General features: G+C 47.9%; 1 protein-coding gene across 5 annotated transcripts in view; it reads right to left on the reverse strand.

The window, feature by feature from the left end:
- Nucleotides 1-763: 763 nt before the first annotated feature.
- Nucleotides 764-23,481, reverse strand: part of ASB14 (ankyrin repeat and SOCS box containing 14) — a 117,298-nt gene continuing 94,580 nt past the window's right edge. For all 5 annotated transcript variants that reach the window (XM_068253708.1, XM_068253707.1, XM_068253709.1 and 2 more), the window contains exons 8-10: nucleotides 15,975-16,518; nucleotides 14,142-14,295; nucleotides 764-1,045 (exon numbers count right to left, since the gene is read on the reverse strand). In XM_068253708.1, coding sequence (XP_068109809.1) covers nucleotides 870-1,045; nucleotides 14,142-14,295; nucleotides 15,975-16,518 — 874 coding nt within the window. In that variant the 3' untranslated portion in view covers nucleotides 764-869. The remainder of the gene's footprint in view (nucleotides 1,046-14,141; nucleotides 14,296-15,974; nucleotides 16,519-23,481) is intronic.

A 23,481-nucleotide genomic window follows, 5' to 3' on the forward strand; every position in this document is an offset into this window, starting at 1 on the left:
TGGTAGAGAACATGGGCTAAGGAAACGCTAGTAACAATCAAAATGTAATCATGTTCTGTATTAATTTCCATGCATTTACATTGTAATTAACAGTAGTAACTTGGCAAGTCTCTTGACTGTCCAGAGTGATCTGTAAAGAATGTAGTAATTGTAAAAGACTGTTGCTTTAAAGAGAGTCTGAAGCGAGAATAAATCTCGCTTCAGACCTCATAGATAGCAGGGGCATGTGTGCCCCTGCTAAAACGCCGCTATCCCGCGGCTTAACGGGGGTCCCTTCACCCCCAAATCCCCTCCGTGCAGCCGGGGAGCGCTTCCGCATTGGGGCAGGGCTAACCGCCGCAGCCCTGCCCCACGCGCATCTGTCAGTGCGTATCTCCGCCCCTCCCCTGCCCCTCTCAGTCTTCCTTCACTGAGAGGGGCGGGGGAGAGGCGGCAATGCGCGTCTGATAGACGCGACTAGAGGCAGGGCTGCAGCCGTTAGCCCTGCCTCCAGGAGCAAAATATTTTACGACTAAATCTACGAACAAGTTTTGCGGGGTGGGTTTGGGGGTGAAGGGACCCCCGTTTAGCCGCGGGACAGCGGCGTTTTAGCAGGGGCACACATGCCCCTGCTAACTATGAGCTCTGAAGCGAGATTTATTCTCGCTTCAGAGTCTCTTTAACATCTTTCTGTTTGTACTGTAGAAGTAAAAAGAACGTATGCCTCCTGACCTGTAACGCAAAGCAGCATTTTATCACCAACAACCTCTGCAAGATCAGCAAGAAGTATTTTCCCTTTTATTTGTGCTTGTGCACCCAGTCCTGTCCCAAAGGCTTTACATCAGAGTCCAAAGATTCTATGAATGTCCTCCTATATGGTAAAATGCTTGTCACCAAGTTGTAAAGATCCCTTGTCCATAGAGGTCGTACTCTTTGTATAGAATGTAGTCCTTTAAAGGATTGGGTAGAGGGAGGAATGACATAAAAATTGGACAGCGCAGGTGAAGTTTCCCCATACACTTCCTAATCTTCAGGCGACACAGATGTTTGAGTGAGCGAGGATTTGCTGGAAAAAAAAATTGTAACAGCATAACATATCCTGATATTCAGTAACAACTTAGAGATGCTAATGTAAAGTGCTGCAGAAGTTGTTCATGATATATACAGTGGAGGAAAAAATTATTTGACCCCCTCACTGATTTTGTAAGTTTGTCCAATGACAAAGAAATGAAAAGTCTCAGAACAGTATTATTTCAATGGTAGGTTTATTTTAACAGTGGCAGATAGCACATCAAAAGGAAAATCGAAAAAATAACCTTAAATAAAAGATAGCAACTAATTTGCATTTCATTGAGTGAAATAAGTTTTTGAACCCCTACCAACTATTAACCCTCCTGGCGGTTTGCAAAAAAATCGCCAGGGGGCAGCAAATCTTTTTTTTAAATTTTTTTTTTTTTTTTTTCATGTAGCGAGACAAAGTCTCGCTACATGATAGCCGCTGCTCAGCGGCATCCCCCCAGCCCCTCCGATCGCCGCCGGCGATCGGAGATCCGGAGATCCCGTTGAAAGAACGGGATCTCCTGGAGGGCTTCCCCCGTCGCCATGGCGACGGGCGGGATGACGTCACCGACGTCATCGACGTCGTGACGTCAGAGGGGACTCCGATCTGCCCCATAGCGCTGCCTGGCACTGATTGGCCAGGCAGCGCACGGGGTCTGGGGGGGGGGGGCGGCCGCGGCGAGAGGAATTGCGGCGGATCGGCGGGTAGCGGCGGCGATCGGGCACTGCACGCAGCTAGCAAAGTGCTAGCTGCGTGCAGCAAAAAAAAAATTATGCAAATCGGCCCAGCGGGGCCTGAGCGGTGCCTTCCGGCGGCATAGCCCGAACTCAGTTCGGGCTTACCGCCAGGAAGGTTAAGAGTTCTGGCTCCCACAGAGTGGTTAGACACTTCTACTCAATTAGTCACCCTCATTAAGGACACCTGTCTTAACTAGTCACCTGTATAAAAGACACCTGTCTACAGAATCAATCAATCAAGCAGACTCCAAACTCTCCAACATGGGAAAGACCAAAGAGCGGTCCAAGGATGTCAGAGACAAAATTGTAGACCTGCACAAGGCTGGAATGGGCTACAAAACCATTAGCAAGAAGCTGGGAGAGAAGGTGACAACTGTTGGTGCGATTGTTCGAAAATGGAAGGAGCACAAAATGACCATCAATCGACCTCGCTCTGGTGCTCCACGCAAGATCTCACCTCGTGGGGTGTCAATGGTTCTGAGAAAGGTGAAAAAGCATCCTAGAACTACATGGGAGGAGTTAGTGAATGACCTCAAATTAGCAGGGACCACAGTCACCAAGAAAACCATTGGAAACACATTACACCGCAATGGATTAAAATCCTGCAGGGCTCGCAAGGTCCCCCTGCTCAAGAAGGCACATGTGCAGGCCCATCTGAAGTTTGCCAATGAACACCTGAATGATTCTGTGAGTGACTGGGAGAAGGTGCTGTTGTCTGATGAGACCAAAATAAAGCTCTTTGGCATTAACTCAACTCGCTGTGTTTGGAGGAAGAAAAATGCTGCCTATGACCCCCAAAACACCGTCCCCACCATTAAGCATGGGGGTGGAATCATTTTGCTTTGGGTGTGTTTTTCTGCTAAGGGCACAGGACAACTTAATCGCATTAACGGGAAAATGGATGGAGCCATGTATCGTGAAATCCTGAACGACAACCTCCTTCCCTCTGCCAGGAAACTGAAAATGGGTCGTGGATGGGTGTTCCAGCACGACAATGACCCAAAACATACAGCAAAGGCAACAAAGGAGTGGCTCAAGAAGAAGCACATTAAGGTCATGGAGTGGCCTAGTCAGTCTCCGGACCTTAATCCAATAGAAAACCTATGGAGGGAGCTCAAGCTCAGAGTTGCACAGAGACAGCCTCGAAACATTAGGGATTTAGAGATGATCTGCAAAGAGGAGTGGACCAACATTCCTCCTAAAATGTGTGCAAACTTGGTCATCAATTACAAGAAACGTTTGACCTCTGTGCTTGCAAACAAGGGTTTTTCCACCAAGTATTAAGTCTTTTATTGTTAGAGGGTTCAAAAACTTATTTCACTCAATGAAATGCAAATCAGTTGCTATCTTTTATTTAAGGTTATTTTTTACATTTTCCTTTTGATGTGCTATCTGCCACTGTTAAAATAAACCTACCATTGAAATGATACTGTTCTGAGATTTTTCATTTCTTTGTCATTGGACAAACTTACAAAATCAGTGAGAGGTCAAATAATTATTTCCTCCACTGTAAATACATCATAGTAGTTAAAATGAGACAATGTTGAATTTAATTTTTTTTTTAAGGTAGGAGGGTGGGAGAGAGATGGTGGGACAGAAACAGGAGAGCGGGGAAAAGGTAGAGAAGGAAAGTGAAAGGCAGGATGCCTGTAGACATTCTGGTGTCTCAACTTGTGCCTGTCTCCAGACACTTCCCTGGTCTGAGGGGGGATTCTGGGCACCAGTAATCCCCTCATAAACCTGCCTATGAAGTGTGTATGTGTGCCTGCATGCAGTGGCGTAGCTAAGGAGCTATGGGCCCCAGTGTGAGTTTTGCATTGGGGGCCCCCAAGCATTCTATACATAACAATTGATACAGCACACCAAAATCTGACAAAGACAACCAGTGTCAGAGGTGCCAGAAGGGGATGAGAAACAGTTTGTTAATGATTACTACCATTCAAAGCATCTATAGAAGTGATTATTACAAGCATAGGACGAATAAAAAGCTAAGTCTGCAACTGAGGAAGGGCCCCCTCTAGCCCAAGGGCCCACGATTCAGTCGCAACCTCTGCAACCCCTGTTGCTACGCCACTGCCTGCATGTCTGAGATGTGTGCATGTGTGCCTGCATGTCTGAGATGTGTGCATGTGTGCCTGCATGTCTGAGATGTGTGTGCATGTGCCTGCATGTCTGAGATGTGTGTGCATGTGCCTGCATGTCTGAGATGTGTGTGCATGTGCCTGCATGTCTGAGATGTGTGTGCATGTGCCTGCATGTCTGAGATGTGTGTACATGTGCCTGCATGTCTGAGATATGTGTGCCTGCATGTATGAGATGTGTGCATGTGTGCCTGCATGTCTGAGATGTGTGTGCATGTGCCTGCATGTCTGCGATGTGTGTGCATGTGCCTGCATGTCTGAGATGTGTGTACATGTGCCTGCATGTCTGCGATGTGTGTGCATGTGCCTGCATGTCTGAGATGTGTGTGCATGTGCCTGCATGTCTGAGATGTGTGTACATGTGCCTGCATGTCTGAGATATATGTGCCTGCATGTCTGAGATGTGTGTACATGTGCCTACATGTCTGAGATGTGTGTATGTGTGCCTGCATGTCTGAGATGTGTGTGCGTGTGCCTGCATGTCTGAGATGTGTGTGCGTGTGCCTGCATGTCTGAGATGTGTGTGCGTGTGCCTGCATGTCTGAGATGTGTGTGCGTGTGTCTGCATGTCTGAGATGTGTGTGCGTGTGCCTGCATGTCTGAGATGTGTGTGCCTGCATGTATGAGATGTGTGCATGTGTGCCTGCATGTCTGAGATGTGTGTGCCTGCATGTCTGCGATGTGTGTGCATGTGCCTGCATGTCTGAGATGTGTGTACATGTGCCTGCATGTCTGCGATGTGTGTGCATGTGCCTGCATGTCTGAGATGTGTGTGCATGTGCCTGCATGTCTGAGATGTGTGTGCATGTGCCTGCATGTCTGAGATGTGTGTACATGTGCCTGCATGTCTGAGATATATGTGCCTGCATGTCTGAGATGTGTGTACATGTGCCTGCATGTCTGAGATGTGTGTATGTGTGCCTGCATGTCTGAGATGTGTGCCTGCATGTCTGAGATGTGTGTACATGTGCCTGCAAGTCTGAGATGTGTGTGCGTGTGCCTGCATGTCTGAGATGTGTGTGCGTGTGCCTGCATGTCTGAGATGTGTGTGCGTGTGCCTGCATGTCTGAGATGTGTGTGCGTGTGCCTGCATGTCTGAGATGTGTGCCTGCATGTCTGAGATGTGTGTGCGTGTGTCTGCATGTCTGAGATGTGTGTGCGTGTGCCTGCATGTCTGAGATGTGTGCCTGCATGTCTGAGATGTGTGCCTGCATGTCTGAGATGTGTGTGCGTGTGCCTGCATGTCTGAGATGTGTGCCTGCATGTCTGAGATGTGTGCCTGCATGTCTGAGATGTGTGTGCGTGTGCCTGCATGTCTGAGATGTGTGTACGTGTGCCTGCATGTCTGAGATGTGTGTGCATGTGCCTGCATGTCTGAGATGTGTGTGCATGTGTCTGCATGTCTGAGATGTGTGTGCGTGTACCTGCATGTCTGAGATGTGTGTGCGTGTGCCTGCATGTCTGAGATGTGTGTGCGTGTGCCTGCATGTCTGAGATGTGTGTGCGTGTGCCTGCATGTCTGAGATGTGTGTACATGTGCCTGCATGTCTGAGATGTGTGTATATGTGCCTGCATGTCTGAGATATTTCTGCCTGCATGTCTGAGATGTGTGTGCGTGTGCCTGCATGTCTGAGATGTGTGTACATGTGCCTGCATGTCTGAGATGTGTGTATATGTGCCTGCATGTCTGAGATATTTCTGCCTGCATGTCTGAGGTGTGTACATGTGCCTGCATGTCTGAGATATTTGTGCCTGCATGTCTGAGATGTGTGTGCGTGTGCCTGCATGTCTGAGATGTGTGTACGTGTGCCTGCATGTCTGAGATGTGTGTACATGTGCCTGCATGTCTGAGATGTGTGTACATGTGCCTGCATGTCTGAGGTGTGTACATGTGCCTGCATGTCTGAGATATTTGTGCCTGCATGTCTGAGATGTGTGTACATGTGCCTGCATGTCTGAGATATTTGTGCCTGCATGCCTGAGATGTGTGCACGTGTGCCTGCATGTCTGAGATGTGCCTGCATGTCTGAGATGTGTGTGCGTGTGCCTGCATGTCTGAGATGTGTGTGCGTGTGTCTGCATGTCTGAGATGTGTGTGCGTGTGCCTGCATGTCTGAGATGTGTGTGCGTGTGCCTGCATGTCTGAGATGTGTGTGCGTGTGCCTGCATGTCTGAGATGCGTGTGCCTGCATGTCTGAGATGCGTGTGCGTGTGCCTGCATGTCTGAGATGCGTGTGCCTGCATGTCTGAGATGTGTGTATATGTGCCTGCATGTCTGAGATATTTCTGCCTGCATGTCTGAGGTGTGTACATGTGCCTGCATGTCTGAGATATTTGTGCCTGCATGACTGAGATGTGTGTGCGTGTGCCTGCATGTCTGAGATGTGTGTGCATGTGTCTGCATGTCTGAGATGTGTGTGCGTGTGCCTGCATGTCTGAGATGTGTGTGCGTGTGCCTGCATGTCTGAGATGTGTGTGCGTGTGCCTGCATGTCTGAGATGCGTGTGCCTGCATGTCTGAGATGTGTGTATATGTGCCTGCATGTCTGAGATATTTCTGCCTGCATGTCTGAGGTGTGTACATGTGCCTGCATGTCTGAGATATTTGTGCCTGCATGACTGAGATGTGTGTGCGTGTGCCTGCATGTCTGAGATGTGTGTGCGTGTGCCTGCATGTCTGAGATGTGTGTGCGTGTGCCTGCATGTCTGAGATGTGTGTGCGTGTGCCTGCATGTCTGAGATGTGCCTGCATGTCTGAGATGTGTGTGCGTGTGTCTGCATGTCTGAGATGTGTGTGCGTGTGCCTGCATGTCTGAGATGTGTGTGCGTGTGCCTGCATGTCTGAGATGTGTGTGCGTGTGCCTGCATGTCTGAGATGTGTGTGCGTGTGCCTGCATGTCTGAGATGTGTGTGCGTGTGCCTGCATGTCTGAGATGTGTGTGCGTGTGCCTGCATGTCTGAGATGTGTGTGCGTGTGCCTGCATGTCTGAGATGTGTGTGCGTGTGCCTGCATGTCTGAGATGTGTGTGCGTGTGCCTGCATGTCTGAGATGTGTGTACGTGTGCCTGCATGTCTGAGATGTGTGTACGTGTGCCTGCATGTCTGAGATGTGTGTACGTGTGCCTGCATGTCTGAGATGTGTGTACATGTGCCTGCATGTCTGAGATGTGTGTACATGTGCCTGCATGTCTGAGATATTTGTGCCTGCATGTCTGAGATGTGTGTACATGTGCCTGCATGTCTGAGATATTTGTGCCTGCATGCCTGAGATGTGTGCACGTGTGCCTGCATGTCTGAGATGTGCCTGCATGTCTGAGATGTGTGTGCGTGTGCCTGCATGTCTGAGATGTGTGTGCGTGTGTCTGCATGTCTGAGATGTGTGTGCGTGTGCCTGCATGTCTCAGATGTGTGTGCGTGTGCCTGCATGTCTGAGATGTGTGTGCGTGTGCCTGCATGTCTGAGATGTGTGTGCGTGTGCCTGCATGTCTGAGATGTGTGTGCGTGTGCCTGCATGTCTGAGATGTGTGTGCGTGTGCCTGCATGTCTGAGATGTGTGTGCGTGTGCCTGCATGTCTGAGATGTGTGTGCGTGTGCCTGCATGTCTGAGATGCGTGTGCGTGTGCCTGCATGTCTGAGATGTGTGTATATGTGCCTGCATGTCTGAGATATTTCTGCCTGCATGTCTGAGGTGTGTACATGTGCCTGCATGTCTGAGATATTTGTGCCTGCATGACTGAGATGTGTGTACGTGTGCCTGCATGTCTGAGATGTGTGTACATGTGCCTGCATGTCTGAGATGTGTGTACATGTGCCTGCATGTCTGAGATGTGTGTACATGTGCCTGCATGTCTGAGATATTTGTGCCTGCATGTCTGAGATGTGTGTACATGTGCCTGCATGTCTGAGATATTTGTGCCTGCATGTCTGAGATGTGTGTGCGTGTGCCTGCATGTCTGAGATATGTGTGCCTGCATGTGTGAGATGTGTGTACATGTGCCTGCATGTGTGAGATGTGTGTACATGTGCCTGCATGTCTGAGATATTTGTGCCTGCATGTCTGAGATGTGTGCATGCATGTCTGAGATGTGTGTGCGTGTGCCTGCATGTCCGCACGTGTGCCTGCATGCCTGAGATGTGTGCACGTGTGCATGCATGTCTGAGATGTGCCTGCATGTCTGAGATGTGTGTGCATGTGCGCCTGCATGTCTGAGATGTGCGCCTGCATGTCTGAGATGTGTCTATGTATTTCTGAGATGTGTGTACGTGTGCCTGCATGTCTGAGATGTGTGTACGTGTGCCTGCATGTCTGAGATGTGTGTACGTGTGCCTGCATGTCTGAGATGTGTGTACATGTGCCTGCATGTCTGAGATGTGTGTACATGTGCCTGCATGTCTGAGATGTGTGTGCGTGTGCCTGCATGTCTGAGATGTGTGCCTGCATGTCTGAGATGTGTGCGTGTGCCTGCATGTCTGAGATGTGTGTGCGTGTGCCTGCATGTCTGAGATGTGTGTGCATGTGCTTGAAATGTGTGTGCCTGCATGTCTGAAATGTGTGTGCCTGCACGTCTGAAATGTGTGTGCCTGCATGTCTGAAATGTGTGTACATGTGCCTGCATATCTGAGATATGTGTGCTTGCATGTGTGAGATGTGTGTACATGTGCCTGCATGTCTGAGATATTTGTGCCTGCATGTCTGAGATATGTGCATGCGCCTGCATGTCTGAGATGTGCGCCTGCATGTCTGAGATGTGTCTATGTATTTCTGAGATGTGTGTACGTGTGCCTGCATGTCTGAGATGTGTGTACATGTGCCTGCATGTCTGAGATGTGTGTACGTGTGCCTGCATGTCTGAGATGTGTGTACATGTGCCTGCATGTCTGAGATGTGTGTACGTGTGCCTGCATGTCTGAGATGTGTGTACGTGTGCCTGCATGTCTGAGATGTGTGTGCGTGTGCCTGCATGTCTGAGATGTGTGTGCGTGTGCTTGAAATGTGTGTGCCTGCATGTCTGAAATGTGTGTGCTTGCATGTCTGAAATGTGTGTGCCTGCATGTCTGAAATGTGTGTACATGTGCCTGCATATCTGAGATATGTGTGCCTGCATGTGTGAGATGTGTGTACATGTGCCTGCATGTCTGAGATATTTGTGCCTGCATGTCTGAGATATGTGCATGTGCCTGCATGTCTGAGATGTGTGTGCGTGTGCCTGCATGTCTGAGGTGTGTGTGTGTGTCTGCATGTCTGAGATGTGTGTACGTGTGCCTGCATGTCTGCACGTGTGCCTGCATGCCTGAGATGTGTGCACGTGTGCTTGCATGTCTAAGATGTGCCTGCATGTCTGAGATGTGTGTGCATGTGCGCCTGCATGTCTGAGATGTGTGCATGTGCCTGCATGTCTGAGATGTGTGTGCGTGTGTCTGCATGTCTGAGGTGTGTGTGTGTGTCTGCATCTGCATGTCTGAGATGTGTGTACGTGTGCCTGCATGTCTGCACGTGTGCCTGCATGCCTGAGATGTGTGCACGTGTGCTTGCATGTCTGAGATGTGTGTGCATGTGCGCCTGCATGTCTGAGATGTGCGCCTGCATGTCTGAGATGTGCGCCTGCGTGTCTGAGATGTGTGCATGTGCCTGCATGTCTGAGATGTGTGTGCGTGTGCGTGTGCCTGCATGTCTGAGGTGTGTGTGTGTGTGTGTGTGTGTGTGTGTGTGTGTGTGTGTGTGTGTGTGTGTGTGTGTCTGTGTGTCTGCATGTCTGAGATGTGTGTACGTGTGCCTGCATGTCTGCACGTGTGCCTGCATGCCTGAGATGTGTGCACATGTGCCTGCATGTCTAAGATGTGCCTGCATGTCTGAGATGTGTGTGCATGTGCGCCTGCATGTCTGAGATGTGCGCCTGCATGTCTGAGATGTGTCTATGTATTTCTGCGTGTATGTGATGTGTGTACATGTGTCTGCATGTCTGAGATGTGTTTATGTATTCCTGCATGTCTGAGATGTGTTTATGAGCAACAGAAGAAAGGCCAGCTATCAAAATTTTCTGCAGTGGATGTGACAGATTACATGTTTAGTCAGCTCATACTGCTGATGTACAGTGATGGTCAATGATACAGTTTTATGCAAATTACATGTAGCTTGGAACTGGGCCAGTTAAACGCACTTCCCAATGAGTCACAAATCACACATTTTGCTTTACATTTGCATGCAAGCCAGAAGTATTAGTATCTCATTGGTCATCTCTATTGTGGCCAGACTAGATTATATTGTCACTCTTGTGTTTGGGAAACATGATGATATCAGTATGTATGGTTGCAGTGCGATAATACGGGTGCAGCATAACATTCTGTCTACTCATCAGAAGCCATTCCTGTGGAGTGATGCACAGAAAAGTGTAGAAAGAGGGGGCTTACTGCAAAGAAAGACTTAAAGAGAACCCGAGGTGGGGTTCTAAGAATATCTTCACACAGAGGCTGGGTCTGCCTATACAGCCCAGCCTCTGTTGCTATGTAATGTCCCTCCAGGTCCCCCCCCCCCCTCTGTGCTCTGCTATGCCCCCATAAATCACAGCCGCGCTGTCGACACGCAACGGGCTGTGTTTACCTATGTAGTGTGACTCTCGTCGCTCCCCCGCCTCCTGCATAGCTTTGATCCCTGCCCGCGTCCCTTCCCTCCCCACTGATTGGAGGGAAGGGACGCGGGCAGGGACCGGAGCTATGCAGGAGGTGGGGGGAGTGGCGAGAGTGACACTACATAGGTAAACACAGCCCGCTGAAACACGCTGCGTGTTGACAGCACAGCTGTGATTTATGGGGGCATAGCAGAGCGCAGGGAGGGGGGCCTGGGGGGACACTACATAGCAACAGGGGCTGGGCTGTATAGGCAGACCCAGCCTTTGTGTGCGGATATCATTCTTCTAACCCCACCTTGGGTTCTTTTTAAGCTTAGTACACACCTTCAACTTTAATTGGCCAATTATAGCGCCCCCATGTAGTATGAGAGCTTACCTACACAATCTGCTCATAGTATTCAAAATCAGTTGGCCCCTGATATTTGCATGTATGTGATAAAATTGGCCAGTCAATGGACAATCGAAAATAGATGTGTGTACCTGGCTTTAGGCCCTGTTCACAGTGGACAGTTGCATTGCAGAATAATTCTGTATGTCAACTCACTGTCTATACAATTCTATGGGCCTGTTCACAGTGCTGGATCACGTTAATCTAACTCCCTGCATGCAGGCTTTGTATTAAAGTCTATGGCCAGTCTCCATTGCAGTTCACAGTCATAACACTTGAGTTATGCAACTGACCTCTGTGAACCTAGCCTTATGATTAACTTTCAAGTACAATCCCATTTATTTTTGCTTGTTGCAAGATCAGAACTGGACAGTCCAGAGACTCCCCGGGTAACACTCTTACTCCACCCACCGTTCCAACGAAGGGTCCTTCTAAACGTATTCAACACACCCAAGTTGAATGAGTTTCTTATAGCCATGTACAAGCGCATCCCAGCTGGACACACAAGTAAGGTCCGCACATGGGCAGTAAAATGGTGGAAAAAAGCCCTGCATGAGCATCTTCGTTCTATTTGGCATGGGCGAACCTTACTCTATTTGGCATGGGCGAACCTTACTCTATTTGGCATGGGCGAACCTTACTCTATTTGGCATGGGCGAACCTTACTCATACACCATCCAGAAGGCTGAATAACACCAGTTACACTCCGGAACCATTATTCAGAGTGGAACATGTAAATGTACAAAGTCAGCACAGGTCTATAATAATACAGCTTTTGCCATTTTCTGATATACAGGATCCTTGAACGAAAAGGTAAAGAAGCAAGGCTTACCAAATTCCAACAACCCACATTATGGCGTCAATTCACCAGAGAGGATTTACTAAGAGAAAAAAGGTAGGTAGTTTATCTCATGAGGTATTTTAACACTCTGGAGTCAATTCACCAGTGTGAGAGGACAGAGAGAAAAATGTTAGATAGCAGGGGATAATGGAGAGATATGCATGAGGAAAGTGTGAGAAAGCAGAGAGTTAGGTAATCGGTATTAATGATTTACATGGGATACTTTTCCTCTCTGTAAGCTTGAAAGTGAAGCATTGTGGGTAGGAGGCGGGGTTTTACCACTACGTGACCAGAGTATTCCCACCTTTTACTGCCGGATCATATCATAAATCATATCACGAGTGAGTCTGAACTTCTTCACCACCTCTGTCTCAGTAAAATTATCAAGAACTGTTCTCTCACGAAAAATACGAGGGGCGATTAAACAGACCCTCCTCCTGCGCCTTCGTCTCCTCATAATAGAAGCAAGCTCTAAGGCCTAGTGCACACCAGAGCGGTTCGGCTGCGTTTTGCGATCCGCTTGCGGCTGCGGATACGCTTGGGTAATGTATTTCAATGGGCTGGTGCACACCAGAGCGGGAGGCGTTTTGCAGAAACGCATACTCCCGGGCTGCTGCAGATTTTGGATTGCAGAGGCGTTTCTGCCTCAATGTTAAGTATAGGAAAAACGCAAACCGCTCTGAAAAACGGCACTTCAGAGCGGTTTGCCAGGCTTTTTTTGTTACAGTAGCTGTTCAGTAACAGCTTTACTGTAACAATACATGAAATCTACTACACCAAAAACACTTCACAAAACCGCAAAATGCTACCTGAAACGCTACAGAAAAAGAAGAAAAAGCGTTTCAAAATCTGCTAGCATCTGCTAGAGTAAGCTCAAAAGGCTCCATCTTCCACAGAAGCAGCTGCTGTGTGAAAACCACGATATCTCCAGGTTCATTCAGGGGATAAAGAGATGAAAAAATAACGAATGGCCACACCCCCTTTCTTCCCTGGTGAATTGTGATTTGGAGAAAAACTAACTACTAACTATCACTTATTTATCTCATACTTATCTCACATTTATCTCTTGCATTTCTCTGTCGATATTTTCCCCCATACTTCTGGAGAATTGCTATTTGGAGATATCACAAGAGGTAAATTACCTCCCAAGAGATAAATAGGTTGGTAACCTCTGGTGAATTGACGCCTATAAGGGTTGTAAACGAATTTGATAGATGATCCGCAGAACTCTCAGATGGTGTTGTTTCACCAGCGATGCCACACGCCACAGATTCCTCCGGAATGCAGTAGATATCCTGAGGTCACAAAGACTCGCCAGAGGGGAGTCCAATAGGATAGTAGCATAAAATAAATATACGGCACATCTAAGTGTAAACAGTCTTTATTACATAGCATATAAACAATTAGTAAAAGGAAAAAAGAAAACTCACATACGGGGCCCGTGCACTGGGAACCCCAAAAAGTAGCGCGCATAAAATGGTCAATAGAAGACCTCAGATGTAATGGTGCCGCCTATCGCCTTACCGACCGGTTTCGTAATCTTGAGATAATGTGAGTTTTCTTTTTTCCTTTTACTAATTGTTTTATATGCTAGGTAATAAAGACGGTTTACACTTAGATGTGCCGTATATCGCTTTCATGCTACTATCCTATTGGACTCCCCTCTGGCGAGTCTTTGTGACCTCAGGATATCTACTGCATTCCGGAGGAATCTGTGGCGTGTGGCATCGCTGGTGAAACAACACCATCTGAGAGTTCTGCGGGCCATCTATCAAATTCGTTTACAACCTTATAATGTGGGTTGTTGGAATCTGGCAAGCCTTGCTTCTTTACCTTTTCCTTCAAGGATCCTGTATATCAGAAAATGGCGAAAGCTGTATTATTATAGACATACGCTGACTTTGTATATTTATTGCTTGTGTGAACTTTTGGACATTGTCCTTCTCGGCTGCGGTCGCCTTCTACCTTGGCGCTGACACTTATTGTTTAATTTTTAGAACATGTAAATGGACCAGTGCTTTCCTTTGGGCCCATTCACATGGTCTGTTTGCAATAGATACAGGAATTTCAATTGTGATACCCCAATTAAAGTTTCGGACTTATAATTAGTGGGTAGTAGATGCATTATTGCATGCTTCTTTCCTGAAAACACCCTTTCACACACGTATGAGCTCACATACTATGTGTAGAAAAACATGCGCACTGAATCGTTTAAGATAACGCATCAGAATAGTGTGAGCGTAGCCTTTAAAATAAACAACATTATTATGACTATTGAGAAGTAATATTGATACATATATCATTTTGTAAAATCAATCTGGTCTACTGTGCGTTTTTATTTTAATATTTTTAAAATAGAATATGACTTACTTGTTATGTCATGGATCTCTGGCCATAGCTTCTGCTTCATAAGAGTTTCTTTCAATTTGGAGCAAAACTGTACACGGTCCACATAGTCCATCATGACCCGGACAACATTGCCTGAGAGGTGGCGTAGCCAGGTCAGGGTGATGACCTCACAAAACTGCGTAAGAGAAAGCAGCTGTAAGTGACGGATTATATTCCCAGGTACATGTGCAAACTGGTTATAACCCTGGCTGTAAAGTCATCAACTAGAAACACATTCCAAAAACATGGTAGGTTCTCTTCGTTTAGGCCACTTTTGCCATAAAATTGGCCTAAACAAAAATCAGTGCTGCACAAGTGTGATAAATTGCTTGTTCAGTAGTGAAAATTACATGACATTGAAAGCAAGGGGCCTTAAAAACCAATTATGTGACATCACGAACACCACTGGAAACATGAATCCGAGTCAAATAAGCTTCCCTTTGCTAATGTGAAGAATAAAACTACCAATTCTAATTTGCACTGGAATCCCTGAACTTCCCCTGCCATTCAGTTTAAAGGATAACTGACCAGAGAGATATATGGAGGCTACCATGTTTGTTTATTTTTAACCTCCTTGCCAGTTATCCCGAGCTCAGCTCGGGGTAACCTGCGCAGGAGGATATTTCAGGCCCTGCTGGGCCGATTTGCATAATTTTTTTTTTATTGCACGCAGCTAGCACTTTGCTAGCTGCGTGCATATTTCGATCGCCACAGCGCTGAGGGGTGGATCGGGATTCCCTCTGACGTCCCGACGTCCATGGTGACGGGGGAAGCCCAGCAGGAAATCCCGTTCTGAACGGGATTTCCTGCTTGCAAAGATCGCCGGCGGCGATCGAAGTAGGTAGGGGGATGCCGCTTGTCAGCGGCTATCTCGCTACATGAGTTAAAAAAAAAAAAAAAGTGCTGCTCTGCCCCCTTGCCGTCACAATTGGAACGGCAAGGGGGTTAAACAATGCAGATTGCCTGGCTGTCCTGCTTATCCTCTGCCTCTAATACTTTTAGCCATACACCCTGAACAAGCATGCAGCAGATCAGGTGTTTCTGACATTATTGTCAGAAATGACAAGTTTAAAGGGAAGGTTCAGGGAGGGAGACAAAAAAAATCCATATCCACTTACCTGGGGCTTCCTCCAGCCCGTGGAAGGCAGGAAGTGCTCTTGCCGCCGCTCCGGAGGCTCCCGGTCTTCTCCGGTGGCCGACCCGACCTGGCCATGCCCGGCTGCCAGGTGGGGCTCTTCTGCGCTCCAATCTGCACCTCACGGGGGTGCGCTGACTTCATCGGACGTCCTCCGGGCTGTACTGCCCGGAGGACGTCCGATGACGTCAGCGCGCCCCCGTGAGGCACCGAAGAGCCCGTCGTTGGAGCGCAGAAGAGCCCGACCTGGCAGCCGGCCTGGCCAGGTCAGGTCGGCCACCGGGAGCCTGCGAAGCGACGGCGAGGACACCTGCCTTCCACGGGCTGGAGGAAGCCCCAGGTAAATGGATAAGGATTTTTATTTTTTTGTCTCCCTCCCTGAACCCTCTCTTTAACTGCATGCTTGTTTCTGGTGTTATTCAGACACTACTGCAGCCAAACGGATCAGCAGGGCTTCCAGGCAACTGGTATTGTTTAAAAGGAAATCACTTCAGTTGTCCTTTAAGCTTATGGAGCCATCACCCAGGTGTCAGTTTTCTATAGTAGGTTTTCAGTCTATACATCCAGCCTGTAAATAGCTTGCAGATTAATGTGCCTTGATGGGTTAATTTATTTTGTGAACATTGCAGAGAAGTAAACAATATTTTCACCTTACATTGTAAAAGCACAAAGTTACATACCATTGTGTCTTTGATGACTGATGGAGTCCATCCTTCATAGCCATGTATAAAGTGCGCATTATTGCCATAAGGGCACTCAAAACACTTCCGAACATCATATCCATAGTTCAGCAGCATTCTCAGCATGACTTCATCCTTGAGAGCGTATTGCAGGGCTGAGGGGAAGTGGAGAGGGTTAACTCTACACACATAGTTCACATTGGCTCCATGGCGGAGGAGCAAGTTCACCAGCTCATAGTTTCCCATTCGCAATGCCACCTGCAGACAGTTGACCGGGTCTTGGTTGGGAAGAGCTCCAGAATCCAGGAGAAGCTTAGCTGAAGTAAGATCACTGTTGGAAACTGCAAAGTACAAGGCAGACTTTCTTTCATCATCATAGCCCTTGCGTACTCTTGGAGCCAGCATAAAATTGACATCAAATCCTGATCGGAGGAGCAGTTCCAGGCACTCTGGGTGTCCACCAGCTGCTGCTGAATGAACCGGACTTATACCACTTCTTTTTATCGCAGCCAAATCTGTAACTGGGATCAGTATCCGTAGAGCCCTGTGAACAGAAATGTTCAGCATAAGCCAAAACCATATACAGTTGTGTTCAAAATTATTCAGTCCCCACTGAAATTGAGTGTTTTGGCCAGTTTGACATTGATTTTGATCATTTCAGTCATCTTGTTTTCAATTAAATCAAAGAGGCACTTGTAAGTCAGACAAATATAACATAACATTTATAATGAAATAACCACAAGTGTCTTTTCTGTGCTCACATCATTATCAGTTTTATTCAACCCCCAAGTGACATTCATTCTTAGTACAACATCCTTTCCCAGTTATAACCGCTTTTAAACGTGAAGCATAGCTTGACACAAGTGTCTTGCAGCGATCTATGGGTATCCTAGCCCATTCTTCATGGCCAAAAGCCTCCAGTTCAGTCACATTCTTAGGCTTGCGCGCTGCAACTGCTTTCCCACCAGAGGTTCTCAATTGGATTTAAATCTGGTGACTGTGATGGCCACTCCAAAATGTTACAGCCTTTAATTTGCAACCATGCTCCAGTGGACTTGGAGGTATGCTTGGGATCATTGTCATGGTGAATGGTCCAACGTCTCCCAAGCCTCAGGTTTGTGACGGACTGCATCACATTTTCATCAAATATCTCCTGGTACTGAAGACAATTCATGGTACCTTGCACACGCTGAAGCTTCCCTGTACCTGCAGAAGCAACACAGCCCCAAAGCATGATTGACCCCCGCCATGCTTCACAGTAGGCGAGGTGTTCTTTTCTTCATGGGTAAGGATGATCGGAACAGGCGATTTCCAATATCACAGTAATTTTTGTTTGGAGCAGCAGGAGTTGTTGTAGGTCATGGGACCTAGAGGTGGTTCCACGGCAGTCATTACAATTTTTGTTTGGAGCAGCAGGAGTTGTCGTAGGCCATGGGACCTAGAGGTGGTTTCACAGCAGTCATTATAATTTTTGTTTGTAGCAGCAGGAGTTGTCGTGGGCCATGGGACTTAGAGGTGGTTCCACGGCAGTCATTACAATTTTTGTTTGAGCAGCAGGAGTTGTCGTAGGTCATGGGACCTAAAGGTGGTTTCACAGCAGTCATTATAATTTTTTGTTTGGAGCAGCAGGAGTTGTCATAGGCCATGGGACCTAGAGGTGGTTTCACGGCGGTCATCACATTTTTTTTGGAGCAGCAGGAGTTGTCGTAGGCCATGGGACTTAAAGGTGGTTTCACAGCAGTCATTATAATTTTTTGTTTGGAGCAGCAGGAGTTGTCGTAGGCCATGGGACCTAGAGGTGGTTTCACGGCGGTCATCACATTTTTTTTGGAGCAGCAGGAGTTGTCGTAGGCCATGGGACCTAGAGGTGGTTCCACGGCAGTCATTACAGCAAAATTTGAATTTAGTCTGTCCAATCTTCATTGTGAATCAGTGAGAGGGGCCTTGTAATTATCACTGATCCATGACTTGTTCATTTTAATGAACGTTAGTATATTTACATTGTCTGTGGACAGACGGGTCCATTGGTCGGTGACCACCCCACCTGCAGCACTAAATACTCGCTCAGAAAGAACACTAACGGCGGGGCATGAAGGAACCTCCAGTGCATACTGAGCGAGTTCAGGCCAGGTATCCAGTTGTTTTGTCCAATGCTCCATGGGGTCATCATTACTCTCCATATTGTCTGGAGCACTGGCCGACCCCAAGTAATCATTCACCATACGGGCCAGCTGCTGGCGATGACTACTTTGCCCGATGGTGGTGCTGCTGCTACAATGAGTATTTGGCATTGGCTGATAAAATTCCTTCAACATACTCAGCAGGTTCACAGATTGGCTATTGGTGCTGCTGCTGGGAGTGGGACCACCAGACCTTTGCTGAGTATGATGAGGCTTGGTAGCTTGTGCCCGAGATACAGGTTCAGAAAACGCATTTTCTACCCAACGAAGAAGGGCATCCCCGGATGTGGCTCATCCTGGCGTCTGCTTGGGAGGGGGATATGAACTGCCACATTTTCCCCTTGAAACGGGGATCTAAGATGGTGGCCACCCACATGCCGAGCCTTGATTTTAAAGTTTTAATCCGAGGGTCCTTACGGAGGCACTGGAGCATATGCGCAGTCATAGGGAAGAGATGTCTGCCATTAATCACCTCTTCCTGGCTGTCAGAACTGTCGTCATGCTCCAGCTCCACATCAGAATCTTCTTCCCACCCTTGGACAATGGGCTCTTCCACTTCCACAAGCTCTGCCTCCTCATCCAGGACTTGAGCATGCTCCCTCACTCCCCCACTTGACTGACCACTGTTCAGTAGGGCTTCCTCCCCCTGTCCGAGCAGTTTGCCAAGAGCCTTGTCCAGCATGAAGACAATAGGGAGCACTTCTGATATGCTGCAGTGCTCCTCACTGACCAATTTTGTTGCCTGCTCAAACGGCTCCAAGACTTTACAGACCTGTCCAATCAGCTGCCACTGGTCCCCAGTAATGTAGTCCAGTGACTCTGTTCTGGAGGAAGATGTCTGAGATAGGTATAGCCTGACCGCCATTCGCTGCTTACACAACCTCTCCAGCATGTAGAGGGTGGAGTTCCACCGCATCGGACAATCAGAAATAAGCCTGTGTTGCGGCAGGCTATGGCGGCGCTGCAGCAGTTTCAAGGCCACGGTGGCGGTTGCGGAGCGACTGATGTGGGCTGACACTTTCATGCTGATGCCACAGTGTCCTTTAACCCATCAAAAGTTTGTAGAAATTTCTGGACTAAAAGGTTGAAGACGTGGGCCAAGCAAGGTGAGTGTAGCCACCTTCCGAAATGGAGGCCAGCATGTTGGCACCATTATCAGACACCACTACACCTGTCTCCAGTTTTCGGGGGAAAAGCCACTGCCGAATCTGATCCTGTACGGCTGCAAGGATTACAGATCCGGGTTGCCTGTTCCCGTCTATGCATTCGAGTTTCAGCACTGCTTGGCATCGATGGTGCTGCACACCAGTGTAGGAGCGGGACCACTTGCTGGGAGGCTCAGCAACGGCGGGCTGGCCTTGGACAAAACAGGTAGCAGAGGGAAGTAGAACCGGCCTCCCCTTCAACCCACATGGTGGCACCACCAGCTGAGATGCCCCAGATCTTGCACCCTCCTCAGCAGCACAATGGAGGGTGACCCAATGGGCGGTAAAACTTAGATACTTTCCCTGCCCATGCCTGCTGCTCCAGCCATCCATATTGAAGTGCACCTTGCCACCGACAGCGTGATCCATAGACCGGCCGACACACTCCACAATGTGCTAGTGAAGGGCAGGGATAGCATTCTTGGCAAAATAATGGCGGCTGGGGATCTGCCATTGTGGAACAATACTGTCAGTCTGCGGAAGGGGGCACAGTGCACAAACTGGTAGGGCAGCAGCTGTTGGCCCAACAGCCTTGCCAGGAGTGCATTATTTTTCACAACAAAACGATCACTTGCAGGGAGCATCTGCTTCCTCTGCATCATTTCTGGCACAGAGGCCTGACGCTGGAACACTGGTGATTCAGAGGAAACCAACAAGGGTGATGATGAGGTGATTACCGAGCTCTGGAGTCCTCTTCCAGCCTGGCATGCAGAGGGATTTGAACTAGAATGGGACTGAGCAGGTTGGATAGGGGCAGGACAAGTAGAAAAAGAAGAGGATGGGCCTGTTGCTGCTGCTTTTCCTCCACCCATCTTACTGTAATTCTTTACATATTTGAACTCCCATCTGTGGTGGTTGCGCTGATGGCTTATCTGCCTTGAAGTGCCAAACCCGGTGCCCGATTTGCCTCTGCTCACCGATTTACGGCACACAGAACAGACTGCCCTGGATTCATCCTCTTCCAGAACAGTAGAATAATTCCATGCAGGGGACGTGCGTGCACGTGGAGCAGTGGTGCGACCGGTTCTAGCACGTTGATGCTCAGCATTGGACTGGTGGGTACTGACAGACGTGAAAGCATTTGCAGGCTGCTGGCCAACCATCTGCTCTGTTTTTCCATGCTGCTCATGCCTGCTAGTGCCTAACCCATCAGATGGCAACCACGGTGGATCAGCCACCTCATCATCCAAAACATCATCCAGTTCAACCAAAGCACTGGAACCCATAAGTGACTCTTCTGGACCATCCACCTGGCCAAGAATCACTGTAGTTGACTGGTGGTGATGTAGATTGGTGGTGACACAAGCTCCAGTTGTGATGGATTACTGGATGAAGGAGAAAACACAGGAGCCATTTCTGTCCCCACAGAACCCACCACTTCTTGGGACCTTGGTCCCATGGTCTCCTCCAATGCCTCATCCCAATCCTTCTGCACATCTCTCTCATCGACATAGGAGTGCCTTAATTCTGGAGGAGAGTACTGGGAGGAAACAACCTCATCAAGAGAAGCAGATGCGGTCGGGTTCTGGTCATGAGGAACCTGGCCACTACTGGTGCTGCTGCCACTAGCTTTGAGTTCCTCACACTGGGTAGAGGGTTCCTGATCAAAATAATCAACTACCCTGTTCGCTTGCTGCTCTGTCAAAATTTTCCTGCATGTGAACACGGAAGACATTTCTGATCAGGGCGGAACGCTTCCTGCTGCTGCTGCCACCCTCAACCTGTTCACGTACTTGACATGATCCACCAACACCACCATCACTCCATTTTCTTTTAGGAGTGGCAGGAAATTGCTGCTGCTCTTGCTCCATTCTTTTGGGGCCAAAAACTTTATTGGGGAAGGGGTATGAGCGACAGAACCAAAGTAAAATAAATCCAACTAACTTGAAATAAAAAACAGATAAGAAAATAAGGGGGTGAAAGAAAATAAATCAAAAACAAAATAAAGAAAAAAAAATGAACTTAGAAAACAAACAAAAAAAACACCTTGCACTACACTCAACTAATCAATCACCTCTCTCACTCTGTCAAACACTAAGCCTGCGGCCTGGCTGGCTCTCTCTAACCCTCTCCACACAGCAACTACTAGTACACTACAATCTATCACTCAAACTAACAATCTACAGTCACTCTCTCACAAATACACTTAGCTAGTACTAATAATAGCTCACACTCAATCTTATTCTCTCACACTCTTTAAAAAGACTTTTGTTTTATATTCAGTCTTTAAAAAGACTATTGTTTTATGTTGAAACAACTAATATGTGTCTGTCTCTCCTTTCTCCAACACCAGACTGAAACCCACAAGCTTCGTGACTGTCACACCTCTCTTATATACAAAATGGGTGGGATAGCTGATGATAGGTAGCTAGGAGCTGGTTGCTAACGTAGGATTGGTTGTTTTTTGTTAAGACTCTAATTGGTGCAGAAATTCCGTTTTTAATGCAGAAAGCATCATGTTTTAAGCTTCTGTGATGGGTCTATCCCAGGCATGGGCAAACTTGGCCCTCCAGCTGTTGAGGAACTTCAAGTCCCACAATGCATTGCAGGAGTCTGACAGCCACAGTCATGACTCATAAAGGCCACCAACAGTAGATGCCTGGAGAACTCGTGTGTTAGGTCCCCTGGACCTAAACCTGGCCGGTGCCTTGTCTCAGCCGGATTGCTCCTACGGCTTCAGGACGTCACCAATGAAACACAAGAGACGGCACACAAATGGCTGCAATGATATTGCTGTATTCGGAACAAGAGCACACTGCATGTTACGGATATTACATCCTTCCTCAGATGTATAACCGTGTGTTATACACTTGAGGAAGGATGTAATATCCGTAACATGTAGTGTGCTCTTGTTCCGAATACAGCAATATCATTGCAGCCATTTGTGTGCCGTCTCTTGTGTTTCATTGATGACTCATAAAGGCAAATGCATTGTGGGATTTGTAGTTCCTTAACAGCTGGAGGGCCAACTTTTCCCATGCCTGGTCTATCCCCTTCCGAGTCTTCTGATTGGCCAGTGCAGCTTTTACACGCTTCTGATTAAATTACGACGGAATTCTGCATAGAAATTCCGCTATTTCCGATTACCGCTATAGCTTTTCCGTTCCGGCTCTCCGGAACAGAATTGCCAATTTCCGACCAGAGTCGCGGAAATCTCCATTCCGCGGAATCCGACAAGCCTCCCTATTCATAGGCCTTGTTCTTCCTCCTCCAAACATAGCGTTGATTCATGGGCCCAAACAGTTCTAATTTTGTTTCATCAGTCCACAGAACACTACCACAAAAGTTTTGGAATAGTGTTCTGTGGACTGATGAAACAAAATTAGAACTGTTTGGGCCCATGGATCAACGCTATGTTTGGAGGAGGAAGAACAAGGTTTATGAAGAAAAGAACACTTTGCCTACTGTGAAGCATGGCGGGGGTCAATCATGCTTTGGGGCTGATTTGCTTCTGCAGGTACAGGGAAGCTTCAGCGTGTGCAAGGTACCATGAATTCTCTTCAGTACCAGGAGATATTGGATGAAAATGTGATGCAGTCCATCACAAACCTGAGGCTTGGGAAACATTGGACCTTTCAACAGGACAATGATCCCAAGCATATCTCCAAGTCCACTAGAGCATGGTTGCAGATTAAAGGCTGGAACATTTTGGAGTGGCCATCGCAGTCACCAGACTTAAAGGGAAGGTCCAAGCAAAAAAAAAAAAAAAAGAGTTTAACTTACCTGGGGCTTCTACCAGCCCCATGTAGCCATCCTGTGCCCTCATAGTCACTCACTGCTGCTCCAGTCCCCCGCTGGCAGCTTTCTGACCTCGGAGGTCAGGGCCGCATTGCGTACATTTTTACGCATTCCCGCTAGTGCAGGAACATTAACATATATATTTTTACGCATTAGTGGTGCAACGCATACATTTTTGTTCCTGCACTAGCTGGAATGCGTAAAAATGTATGCAATGCGGCCCTGACCTCCGAGGTCAGAAAGCTGCCAGCGGGGGACTGGAGCAGCAGTGAGTGACTACGAGGGCACAGGATGGCTACATGGGGCTGGTAGAAGCCCCAGGTAAGTGAAACTCTTTTTTTTTTGCTTGGACCTTCCCTTTAAATCCGATTGAGAACCTCTGGT

This window comes from Hyperolius riggenbachi, chromosome 9 (genome assembly GCF_040937935.1).
Source record: "Hyperolius riggenbachi isolate aHypRig1 chromosome 9, aHypRig1.pri, whole genome shotgun sequence".
Taxonomy (NCBI): Eukaryota; Metazoa; Chordata; class Amphibia; order Anura; family Hyperoliidae; genus Hyperolius; species Hyperolius riggenbachi.